Source organism: Alosa sapidissima, chromosome 13 (genome assembly GCF_018492685.1).
Source record: "Alosa sapidissima isolate fAloSap1 chromosome 13, fAloSap1.pri, whole genome shotgun sequence".
Classification (NCBI taxonomy): domain Eukaryota; kingdom Metazoa; phylum Chordata; class Actinopteri; order Clupeiformes; family Clupeidae; genus Alosa; species Alosa sapidissima.
In genome coordinates this window covers 926465-940105 of record NC_055969.1, presented here as the reverse complement: position 1 = coordinate 940105, position 13641 = coordinate 926465, and the positions used below count along the sequence as shown (strand labels likewise).

Here is a 13641-nt window from a genome sequence, read left to right as displayed (position 1 = left end):
TCTTAGTAACTGCTAAAATGAGATACATTTTTTCACGGTGTGATGTGGAAACATCAATTCATGCAAAGTATGTTCTTGACTTGATTATTGTAATGCTGTTTTCTGGTCTTCCTGATTGTGCTATTAGTAGTCATTCTGTTCAGAATAGAAGCACATTATTTGGCAGAACTACTTAAACCATTCACACCACCACATCCTCTCCACTCTCTTGATGGTTTCTTGGTTTCTTATCATTGGTTAAGAAAAGCTGGTCACAGAGCATTCACCAACTGTACTCTTTATCTTTGAAATGGCCTTCCATTAAATGTTAAGGAAGTAGCATTAGTTGATCTCTTTGGGCCCTATTATGCACCTGGCACCAAGCGCAACACAAGGCTTGTTCATATCTTACACCAAGTTCAGTGATGAACCAGGCGCTCCTCTTCTATTGAACATTGCACCCATGGTTGTGTCAATTAAAAAAAATAGGTGTGGTCAGGAGCATGATCCAAAAATCGCTATCTCACCCTCTAAAATTCATTATGCCGCTGACCAAGACTCATATAAAGCACAGCTGAAGACGCATTGTCACAAGATGTAAGCAGCCCTTGGCAACAAGTCCCAAGCGATTTGTCAACACGATACGCTGTTTGATGTTGCCCAGCTTCCTCTTAAAGCAAATGACAGATGTCACTTTCATTGGTTTAAAGGATGTTACGCCCAAAACACACCCATGACTGATTAAGAAACATAAGAACAACCAATTTGAACTATGCGCCTGCTGTCTGATCACAGAATTACGTCATTAGATTAGCGAATGTGGGCTGGACACGCCAGAAACCTTGTGTCTCTGAACAGGTGTTTCATATCACTAAAACATTGCCCTAAAAACCTAAACTAAACACAAACTTTTACCAGCAAAAGTTGTTGGTGTGGTTGAATATTACAAACTTTTGATTGTCTCTTTTATATAAATATTTTTATATAAAATACTTTGCTTTACTTTTCCTGTATATTTCTGTTTTATTTTTTAAGTGATTTTGCACTATAAATAATAAATTAATTATCATGATTTGGATGTTTTACTGTAGTTGATGCTATTACATTTTTATTGCAACATTTCTTTTTTATTTTTATTGTAATTCAAATATTAAAAGTTGCTTGGGATACAAACTAAATACAATAACCATATTACTGTCTGTGATAACGGTCTGTACATACTCTTTGTGTTGGAAACAGAACAGTGACTTTGAGGCCACCAAGGCTCTTAATAACCCTATGTATAAAGATCGGGCTAAGACCAGAAGATGGATTGTTGGCAGTGAGGGAACCTTCTACAGGGATGATTCTCCTTCCTCTTTGCATGTGTGAGTGCCTTTGAAACACAGTTCCTGGGTATTTTTGCTGTCATTTTACTTTTGTTATCTCTTGTGACAACTATACCACACATGTTGCTCCCTACTTTTTTGTCAGTGAAATCAGTGAGGTCAACAAAGGCAGGAAAATCCTGGAGAAGATGGGATGGAAAAGAGGGGAAGGGCTGGGAAAGGACGGTGCTGGAATAAAAGATCCTGTGAGTAAAATAGCCCTGGCTTTTATTACTTTCATGCTGAAGTTTTTTATTACTTTCATGCACAAATCTAGTTCATGGTTATATTGTTAAATGTATTTAACCGATATTTTAGTCTTATTATTGTGTACCACTGTACCGCCCATGGTAAACCTATTTCCGGCGATAAACTCGCCTTTACGTATCTGTCTGTCTCGAGGCAGCATGCGGGCTTATTAGGCATCTCGCCAGAATTTAAAAGAAATCTGTCCGACAAGCATAAGAATAACATGTTTAAAATAAATGGTGCATATTTTGCAGAAACATGAATGTCTCCTTGTTCATGCCCTTTAGTCAATGGTAAGGCTACTAATCAATTCCTAGTTTACTTTGAAGTATTATAATTGCCACCCACTGACCTTTTTTGGTCTGGCTGTAGTATCTGTAGTCTCAGTATGCTATACAAGCAATAAGTATGCAGGTAAGTCCTGCGCATACTCAGACCCCAGGTACTGGGGCTGGGTATCGATCCAGATTTTCTGAATCGATTCGATTCCAATCCACAAGGTCACGATCCGATTCGATTCTCGATTCAATTTGATTCGATATCAATTTATTTAGGGATTTCTTTGTCAATAATAGTTTTTCTTGGTTATAAAATGACTTGAGTGGAGCATATCCCTATGTCAATGGCCTGTACTACAATACAAACTTTTCCAATAAGTGGTTATTAAGTACAATCTCCCTAATCCAATTGCTGGGTTGTCAATTTAAATTAAAATTACTTCTGCACATGAATAACTGTAACTGTTGACAGGAACTGTCTCGTGTGTGTGTGTGTGTGTATCTGTGTAAGAGGGACAGAGAGAGAGGGAGAGTCAAAGAAGTTAGGAGCAAAGAAGTTAAAGAATTAAAGAATTCCAGGTTTTATTTAAATTCTTAAGTTCAATCATGATCATAACAAAGTTAGTAGCCCTGTTTTGGCAATGAAATGATAACCACAAAAATGGTTGAGCAACAGTAACCATGAAATTAATTGGTTGAATAACAATACCCATGGCAGAGTTAAACAACAATGACCACATCTGGTCAAAGAAAAAAAAACAGTAGCTCAGCAACCACAGCAAAGTGCAGGAAATTCTGCTTGACTGATAGGACCATCCTATTCTTCAGGAATTACAACATTTTTCTGGAGGAAAAGGAGCTGGTCTACATGTGAGGCAGTTACTTTGAGCAGTAACAATATCACCAGCGGTTGAAAACACTCACTCAGATGGGACACTAGTCCCAGGTATGCAAAGGTACCGCTTTGCTAGGTCTGCCAGAAGAAGAAACTCCCCTGCATGCATGCTCCAATCCATGTCAGTGGATTTTGAGAAAGAGGAATAGATGTTACTTTCCTGTATCTGGTGACCTCATCCTGAGCTTTTTCAGTAGGAGTTTTCCTTAGTGGTGAAGTTTCTGGTGTGTAGGCTGACCCCAGTAAAGCCATCAGAGCAGATGAGTCTTTTGGCCTCTTTGGTTGAGTTGGAACAGGCACAGCCACATCAGCTGAACCATGGGAGGTGTCTTCTTGCTGTGCAGGTGTAGTTTCCTCAGCTGTCTGTTGATGTAGAAAAATATTAGAAAATAAAACCCAAATTCACCTGTTGAATATTACAAACTTTTGATTGTCTCTTTTATATAAATATTTTTCATATAAATACTTTGCTTTACTTTTCCTGTATATTTCTGTTTTATTTTTTAAGTGATTTTGCACTATAAATGATAAATTAATTATCATGATTTGGATGTTTTACTGTAGTTGATGCTATTACATTTTTATTGCAACATTTATTTTTTATTAGTGGGTTTGATCCAGCAAGCCCACTATTGTTCTTCTTAAGTTTACTTATTATTATTATTATTAGTGGGTTTGATCCAGCAAGCCCACTATTGTTCTTCTTAAGTTTACTTATTAGTGGGTTTGATCCAGCAAGCCCTGCGGAGCAAGCCCACTATTGTTCTTCTTAAGTTTTCTTATTATTATTAGTGGGCTTGCGGAGCAAGCCAACTATTGTTCTTCTTAAGTTTTCTTATTATTATTATATCTTCCTATTTGCCCACTTTTTGGCCGAACTACTGCTCCTAGACCGTTTGAGCTATCGACGCAGTTCGAACTCCAAAAATTCAGGCCGAACCGGTGTAACTTGCTTGTTACTTTCGTGTCGCTGGCCCTTGTCGTTTTCGCGGTATTCCCGTTTTTTCTGTGTTTTTGGGCCCCATTGAAATGAATGGCGGAATGTTCAAGGATTCTAATTCCGATTGTGACATCACAGCTCTAATTGTTTAAGCTTGCACCTGGCCGAGTTCTGAGCCATCTGGCAGAGCTCTAATGGGCTGGGCTGGGCTGTCTGTGTATATGAAGGTGTGTGCATGTAACTTTTGACCCGTATGTCCGATTTTCATAAATGAGGTACCGTTGGAATCCTCGAATGAAGCCCAGTTCAATGCCTTGCCAGCACCAGTTGTAAAGGTCATGTAAAAAAAGATGAGACAGCGCTTCTTCTTTTTTTAAAGCCAAACCATGTTCATATAGGTCATTAAAAAAAAAAAAAAAGTATTTTCCCAATCCATTCAGCCCAGTTCAATGCCCAGCTAGCTCCATTCAAACCTAGTCATGTGTACAGTTGTATAGATTATAACACACATTCACACAGATATTAAGCACATCCACGCAGCACTACCATTCATGTTAAGTTACTCATCATTGCCCGGCAAGAAGTCCACTATAGAGTGGTGAAGTCCCGCCCCTTCCGTTTGCCTCCATGGGACCTATCTTTCAAAAAAATTTGAACGGCAGTCTATGGCGAAAAATAAATTATTTTCTGGTCCCGGTTGACTTGTGCCTTGAATTACCCATATGATGTTTGTCAATTTTAAAGACAATTTTTCATGTAAAGACATTTGCAGTTTGTTTCGTAACTATTGAATTACAACATTGTGAAAGATCGTAATTCCAACGACTACAAACCCATCAGTCGCGCTAGTGACGTTAGCTCATTCACAGCCACACTAGATTGTACAAGCATACCAGCAACAGGTCTTAATTGGGCCTTCCTTGCCGAAGAAAATACCATAAGTCAGAGTTAACATTACATACTGTTAAGTGACATAGCAGGCAGCAAGATGCAACCGTTAACTAGCATAACAGCTCTTATCGTTTCATTACGTTGGTGACGTACATTGTTCGAGACGAGAGATGTAGTCCACTGAGTGGATTCGCACAAAACCAACATAACGTATCGAACAACAGTACTTTCTTGACGTGAAAAATTATCTTTTAAATTCACACACATCATATGTGAAATTTGTGGCACAATTCAAACTGGACCAAAAAATAATTGTTATCTCTCCATTAACTCCCGTTCATAATTTTTTGAAAGATAGGTCCCATGGACCGGAAGTAGAAGGGGCGGGACTTCACCACTCTATTAATTCAATTGACCGATCCCAAGCCCCTCCCCCTTTTACTATGTCACAATGAGGACGTCGGAGGACCTCGGTCAATTTTGAATTTTATAGTGTCCATTCTGTAGCCTACAATACGCCGGTTATGTGAATGCTAAATCTTCTTTTGCGAGTAGCCTAAGTAACTAAAGAGCTCAAAAGGTTCAAATATATGCCTGGGATACTTGTAGAAGTGACATCCGATATCCTGACCGTGTGAAACGTTGACAGACATAGGCCTAACTTTGCAAACTTTGGATAGGCTGCTACTTTTCAGTAAAGAAATCTGAGTGTGTACGAAAAATTTCCCTTTTTTGTGTTCATAACTACATACAAAAACATAACTAAACCTGGTTTCCACTGTTTAAACGACAACATAAGCCTACGCAAAAAATTATACCTACCTTGCAGGAACTGAACTCACAATCATACAATTGGAAGTACGCGCAAATAGGCTACACCTTCAATCACGTATCGCCTTACACACAATAAGAATACTTTCAGCTTTTAGGCATAGGCTACCTTGCCATGTTTAACTTGGGATAGAAGACTGTTCACAGAAATAAGCTAATGACCATTTTTTCAACAAACGGAATAGACTACTGCGATGCATCATTGATGGCGGAACGAGAGATAGCCAATGTCTTCTAAAGATCAAATCATGTGCCGATTGAAAACCTTGCTGTATAGGCTATGCAGTCTCGAAATCGCCAATATTAGGCCTACTACATTGCCCACATTTAAATTAAGTATAGCATAAGCGGGCACTGATGAAGTCTTGTGCAAGACAAATCACGTCTGCAAACTGCAGATATGTCGTGCGTTGTATGGCAAGACAACAACTGCAGTGAGTTGGGAGAGAGAAAGCAAGAACACATAGGCTACTACTGGCCAAATCCTCTCCAATTGTTAGAATTGGACTCTGGGCGTTTGGGAACAGCTGAGGGAGGAGGCTACTTGAAACTGTGAGTTTCGGTCGGTGTGAGCGAGCGGACTTTCAGTTGACAGTAATTAACACCCTTTTGAACAATCTAAGCTGTGCGAACGTCAGAGGGCGGTCTACGCTGATGCATCATTAGTGAGACAGGAGGACAGCTGCATGCAATTCCTAGCAAAATAAAAAATAGTGGCTACTGCTGAAGCGGCAGCATAAGCGGCAGCCCTCGGTTTAGCCAGCCTCGTGTAAGACGGACACGGTCAAGACAAGCAAGTTTACCTGTGCAAGTTCACCGAGCACAGGCACCGACAAAGGCAAAAATGTGCCGTTCCACCATATCTGTTATCACCGGCCATCGCAGAAAACGGCATCATGCCAAAAGGGGCAGACATCGCCTTAACCTCCAGGAACTTAAACGGTCCTCACCTACAGAAACCTCCTTCTCCATGGGCTTGTGGAACTGTCAATCCGCAGTCAACAAAACCGACTTCATAGCTGGCTATGCCAACCACCTTTCATTGGAACTCCTTGCTCTCACTGAGACTTGGATCAAACCAGAGAACACTGCCACCCCGGCTGCACTCTCCACTAACCTTACACTATCCCACACCCCTCGCCTATCTGGACGAGGGGGCGGGACGGGCCTGCTGATCTCCAACAAATGGAAATTCACCCCGCTACTGCCTTCAAACAAATATGTCTCATTCGAATTCCATGCCATCACAGTGATCGCCCCAGCAAAACTCTACGTGCTGGTCATCTACCGCCCTCCAGGCCAACTACGCGACTTTATTGACGAACTTGACACTCTGCTATCCTCCATCCCTGAGCATGACTGTCCGCTTCTTGTTCTCGGTGATATGAACATCCACTTAGATGCCCCAGGCTCAGTGGACTTTTTGGCCCTGGTCCACTCCTTTGACCTCGAACTGGTTCAAAGCCCACCGACTCACAAAGCTGGCAAAGAGCTTGACTTGATCTTCACTCGGAACTGCAGCACAGACACCCTCATGGTGACGCCTCTCCATCTTTCTGACCACTTCTTCATCCAGTTCAACGTCAGCCTGTCAGAACAGCCTCCGGCTCCTCAGCCGATGGTCACGTTCCGCCGCAACATCCGGAACCTGTCTCCAACGCACTTCTCCTCTGTGGTTGCCTCCGGTCTACCTCCACTCAACACCTTCTCCTCTCTGGAGGTTAATGAAGCCACTGACTCGCTCTGCTCCACACTGACCTCGTGTCTAGACGAGCTGTGCCCTCTTACCACAAGGCCAGCTCGATCTAAACATTCTCATCCATGGCTAAATGATACCCTCCGATCACAGCGCACCAAACTCAGAGCCGCGGAGAGGAAATGGCACAAATCCAAACTAGCTGACGACCTCAAAAACTACCAGACACTCCTGACCTCCTTCTCAGCCAGCATCACTGCTGCTAAGACTGCTTTCTACAATGACAAAATCAACAGCGCTACAGACACTCGAAAACTTTTCTCAACCTTCAAATCGCTACTCAACCCTCAGCTGCCTCCTCCTCCATCCAGCCTTACTGCAGATACCCTCGCCTCATTTTTTACAAACAAAGTGGCAGCAATCAGCAGTCAATTCTCTACATGCCCACTCAACGCATCTGACTCAGATACCGCACTCCTACAACCTCTAGGGACTGCTGGAACATCTTTTTCAGCATTCATGCCTCTCTCCGAGAGTGAAGTGTCCAGACTCCTGACATGCAGCCGTCCTACCACATGCTCGCTGGACCCTATACCTACGAGCCTACTTCAGTCCATCAGCCCGACCATCGCTCCAGCTATCACACATGTGATCAATGCCTCGCTAACCTCCGGCACATTTCCAACAGCGTTCAAAATGGCCCGGGTAACACCGTTACTTAAGAAAGCTTCTCTCAACCCTGCTCAAGTCGAGAACTACCGCCCTGTCTCACTACTGCCTTTCCTATCCAAAGGCATTGAACGAGCAGTCTCCAAACAGGTCTCTGACTTCCTTTCACAGAACAACCTTCTGGATCCAAATCAGTCTGGGTTCAAAAGCGGCCACTCTACCGAAACGGCTCTGCTGTCTGTAACAGAAGCCTTAAAAGAAGCCAGGGCGACCGCTCGGTCATCAGTACTCATTCTGCTTGACTTATCGGCTGCCTTTGACACGGTTAATCACCGTATCCTTCTCTCTATACTCGCTGACATGGGAATCTCCGGTTCTGCTCTCTCCTGGTTTGAATCCTACCTCACAGGACGCTCGTTTAACGTATCATGGCTTGGTCAGCTATCCGCACCTCACCATCTCACCACAGGGGTCCCCCAGGGCTCAGTGCTGGGCCCCCTCCTCTTTGCTATCTACACCACCTCCTTGGGGCAGATTATCCGTTCGCACGGCTTCTCATACCACTGCTATGCAGACGACACACAGCTCTATCTGTCCTTTCCACCTGACGACCCCCTGGTTTCAGCACGGATCTCGGATTGCCTTTCAGACATAGCTACATGGATGAAGGCACACCACCTCCAGCTGAACCTCTCAAAGACTGAACTGCTGGTCATCCCAGCTAAACCTACCATACACCACGACATCAACATCAAATTTGACTCCCTGTCTGTTTCACCGACCAGGACTGCAAGAAATCTAGGAGTTGTTCTTGACAACCAACTAAACTTCTCAGATCATGTTGCTTCAGTCGCCCGGTCATGCCGTTTTGCACTCTACAACATACGGAAAATCAGGACTTACTTGACTCAAGATGCTACCCAACTTCTGGTTCAGGCAATAGTCATCTCACGACTCGACTACTGCAATGCCCTCCTGACAGGTCTCCCAGCCTGCGCAGTGAAACCACTTCAGATGATCCAGAACGCGGCGGCGCGCCTGGTCTACAACCAACCCAAAAGGGCACATGTTACCCCGCTGCTCATCCAGCTACACTGGCTACCTATGGCGGCCCGCATCAAATTCAAGTCTCTAACGCTTGCCTACAAAGTAGTCTCCGGTTCTGCTCCCACCTACTTGAATGCCCTCATACAGACTTACACTACCTCCAGACCGCTGCGCTCCTCTGACGAACGACGTCTAGCTCTACCACCGGTACGCTCAAGCCAATCCAAACTTTTCTCATCTGTTGTTCCTCGTTGGTGGAACACACTGCCAGTTCCTACAAGGGCAGGGACATCCTTTTCCACTTTCAAAAAACTCCTGAAGACCCAGCTCTTTAGAGAACATCTACTCTCATAGCAACACTTACAACAAGTCTTACTGATCCTAGCACTCACCAGCCGTTTTAAACTGACAAGTAACTGTTAAAAACAGCACTCACCGACGCACTTATTCTTACTGTACTCTAATGTTTTTTTTAAACTGTCCTAAAATTGTGAGAATTGTTCTAAAAACTTACTGTTTACCATGTTGTTAGTCGCTTTGGTTAAAAAGCGTCAGCCAAATGTAATGTAATGTAATGTAATGTAATGTATGGGTAAACTCGGGTAGATCTAGAGGTTTCTTTTCAATAGCCTACATTTGTATCATGTTTATTTGAACTCTTCCTTCTAAAGCCTTCAAAATAATAAGTAGGCTATCGGCCTACCGAAGCGAAGCTATCTCTTCACCTCCCCAACATGAGCTGCTTAACAGGCTAGCCACTCTCCCAAGTTGCGTGGGAACTTGGATCTGCAGCACTTGGACCCGTCTTTAATTAATCCTCGAAATATGGTTAGATTTTGTTATGGACACGTCAACACCATATATTTGGACAGACCTGTTTATTGAATCAGTCACATCTGCAGCAAATAAGGTAAACTACCTGCTTGTGATAACGTGCTAATTGTTTATCCCCAGTTAACATGCATCCCATTAAGATCCGTAACACCAGATTGGGTTGTCCTCAATTTGTGGTGTTCCACCTCGTTGATAACAGCAGACATTGTGAATGTGTCCTTCCGAATACTGAAGGCCTTTCTGGCCTCTGTTTTTTGAATATATCAATATTACTTGACGCCCAGAAATCTAGCATACACTGTTACACTGCTAAATGGTGCAACACTGCGTACCCATGTTGAACACGCGTTCTCGCACACTTTCCTGCAAACTTGACCGACTTAGCAACAGTAACTATGGGACTGACAATGGGAGGAGGGGCTTGGGATCGGTCAATTGTCTTGCCACGATCTGTGGAGCTTACAGACAACGGTAAGCTATTATAGGTTCTATATGTTATTTAAAGCCGACCTAACAATGAGTCCAGAGAGGGTTAAAGCGGAGCGAGAGGCGCAAACGTTCGACAATTTCCGCGTTCGATTATTGCAAGGGGGAGGGGGGGAAATCCCCCTTTATGCAGACCAGAGTAAACCCTCGCTGCACTAATGTCAATGGAGACTTGTGGAATTTTACCAATAAATTGGTCATTATGTCTTTCTGGATTTGTTGAGGGTTTTTTGGAAATTTTTGTCATAATCTGTAAGTGTTTGGGATCATTTCAAGCCTAAAAGTGTAATTTTTTAGCGTTCGGATTTGTGATAAAATAACTTAATATCAGACCATGCTGCTGCCAGTTAGTGTCCGGTTGTTAGCATGCTAGCTATCCTCTTAGCTAAGGTAAAATTTTAAACGGAGAAGTGTAATTTCTTTGACATGACAACTAGCTGAATAACATTACTTACATTAGTTAAAGTGGATAGTTTATACTCAAGTGAATTTGCAACAGTATATTAAGTTTAAGCGAAGTCCTTCAACTACTAGTCACTTGTTAGCGCATAGCTGTATTGCCATAGCTACTCCCATCCACTTGTATAGCATTTTAAGCTAGCGTTAGCTAGCTAGCTAGCTCGGTTCACATGACTAATTAAATTATTCATATCATGTCCTAAAGAATGATTCATTGGTATCATACATGATTATAGACAATAATACTGTGAACACAATTAGGTTTATCTGTTCTTATTGCTTATTAAGAGAGAAAGTTTATTTAGTGACATAAGGTGACACTCCCACTTATGCAGACCGGAACTGTCCCGTTTTGCTCCCATAGTAACGAATTACGTTGCTCTATCTTGCTAGTAATCAAGGATCTTTGATGAGTCCCTTCATGACGGTGTGTTGCAATGCATTCTGGGTGCTGTGCTGTGATTAGAGTTAAAATAAATCGCTACCAAGGCTCCAAATAGCAACACACTTACACCGTAGCATAATGAGGGTATCTACATGTAAACCGAAGCATTGAGAACTGTGTAAGTCTACAGGCAGTTTATTAAAAAGAAAAACAGTACCGTTCACGTCTCGTTCACATATACAGACGGGCGCCATCTTGGGAAAACTCTCTGGGATGTGGCGTAAATCCATAGCGTAAATCTCGCGTGAAACCTTGTTGCCGGAACAGCAGGGAAGAGGCAACAGGATAACAGCACAAAAGATACACAGGATACACACGGAATTCGAACGAATTTGAAGACATCGAAGAACGAACCCTTTTAGTTTGATGGACGTCCTTATCAGTCTATGGTCTAACTTATGAACGTGTCGGGTCAACGTCAACAATAAGTAAGTTAGGCTAACGTAAACGTTAGCTATTTGCTGTTGTCATATGCAACCTATTAATGTTAGCTAACATGCTAGGCATTGAAAATGAATGCGTTAGCAATAGCCACTGCTTTTTTTGAGCTGACAAGCCCTGGAAATGCGTTAACGTAATCAGCCAAATTGATCACTTCTTAAGACCCTTGGTATGGTGTTACAGCGATGTGGAGTCGAAATGTAAATTGTTAGTATGGTTTTAATGTGTAAACAGACCAACCGCGATTTTGCAATGAAGTGAATGGAGTCATTTTAGGTACTACTTTTACGAGGTCTGTAGTTCTGTCAAAATGTATCTTATCTTTGAACAGACTACATGGTTATCTTACTTAGACTTCGTAGATGTAGTTACTGCAATTTGGAGGCGAAATTCGAAGTGTAATATGGTTTTAATGTGTAAACAGAACAGCCGCGATTTTGCGAGCTAGAAAAAAGGAAGTGAATGAATGAATAGTTACTGCTTTTCTGAGGGCTGGCGTTCTCATAAAATCGACGTAATCTTTGAACAGACTACATGGTTATCTTCCGTAGTCTTCGTAGATGTAGTTTCTACAATTTGGAGTCGAAATTCGAAGTGCAAATATGGTTTAAATGTGTAAACAAGACGCCTGATGTTTAATATATGTTAATGAATGGGCACAGTATTATTGTGTACAGTAATGGGCTATCAGTAGTATGTAAACAGTTCATGTGTTATGTGATTTACATAAACTAGTAAACAACAGAAATGTTAAAAGCTGGTATTGTGTTTCCTGAATTCTTACATTCAGGCATTCAAATGAAATGTAATTAAATAGCATATATATACTCTATCAGTGTATGATGCTTGCATGAGGGAAACATCCCAAAACAACGGCACCCATATAATTGCTGTTGTTTTGAGAAGTATTTCTCATGCAAGCATCATGCAACAATGCAAAAACAATGAAACTAGTGTAGGCCTAATTATATTTTACATTAGTAAAGTAGTACTCTGATGTGCATGCTTTCACAAACTTTTGTGAACAATCTTAGCACTTTAAACATTGACTGTTTTGAAGTGCATGTATAGCAATATAGTAAAAAAATAATAATAATTGTGATATCATTACAATTTGATGGAGGGGGTGGGTTCATGTAGGTGGGCCCTATGACCCCAAAGTATGCCTTGACTGGACCTCAGGTCAAAGAAGTTTGAGAAAGGCTAATGTAGACGACAAAGCAGCAAGGAGGCGTCGTGTGATCATTTAAACAAGTTTTATGACAAGGTCGATGAGGGTGGGAAAAATCGTACATTTCTGTGCAAACTAGTCACATTCAGTCACATTGTCTTTTAAGAAAATGCAGTCCATTTTTCGGTTCCAGCAGCCAACAACCTCAAAACTGACCCTTCAGGCCTCTCAAGAGGCACTGGCCTTCTAACCTAGCGACTACCATAGCAACCAGCATGATTGCCCTAGCAACCAGCATAGCAACCACGTTATTTATGCGTTTTAGCTTAGTGGATGTTGCGTTAATGCAGATAACTTTTGATCCATGTGCTCGATTTTCATAAATGAGGTACCGTTGGAATCCTTGGATGAGGCCGAGTTCCATGCCCCTGATCAAACCCACTCTTGCAGTTCCTCGGAACCGCAATTCTAGTTGTTATTGTAATTCAAATATTGATATTGCTTTGGATACAAACTAAATACTATAACCATATTACTGTCTGTGATAACGGTCTGTACATACTCTTTGTGTTGGAAACAGAACAGTGACTTTGAGGCCACCAAGGCTCTTAATAACCCTATGTATAAAGATCGGGCTAAGACCAGGAGATGGATTGTTGGCAGTGAGGGAACCTTGAGGGAATTCAATTGATTTGCTTTTCCAACACAATAAAGATAGCAAGTCTAAATATTCAAATGTACATATTTCTGCAAACTTACATCAGTTGATTGATTCAGATGAGCAGCTTCAGAGGTCAATTTGAAGAATACAGCAGCCCATGGCTCATCAGACAGGAATGGTAGAGTCTTGAAGCGTGGATCCAATTATGATGCCAGCCACAGGTTATCCTTCAGGGCTTCATATCTAAATAGAGGAATAAATATCACTTGTACATATATTGTATGAATGCATATTGTATGGAT

The 13641-nt window shown here is 42.0% G+C and overlaps 1 protein-coding gene across 1 annotated transcript in view; it reads left to right on the top strand.

Annotated features, from left to right (window-relative positions):
- Positions 1-13641, top strand: part of aggf1 (angiogenic factor with G patch and FHA domains 1) — a 136851-nt gene that overhangs the window by 104468 nt on the left and 18742 nt on the right. Inside the window, exons 13-14 of the mRNA XM_042058545.1 lie at positions 1219-1346; positions 1453-1552. Coding sequence (XP_041914479.1) covers positions 1219-1346; positions 1453-1552 — 228 coding nt within the window. The remainder of the gene's footprint in view (positions 1-1218; positions 1347-1452; positions 1553-13641) is intronic.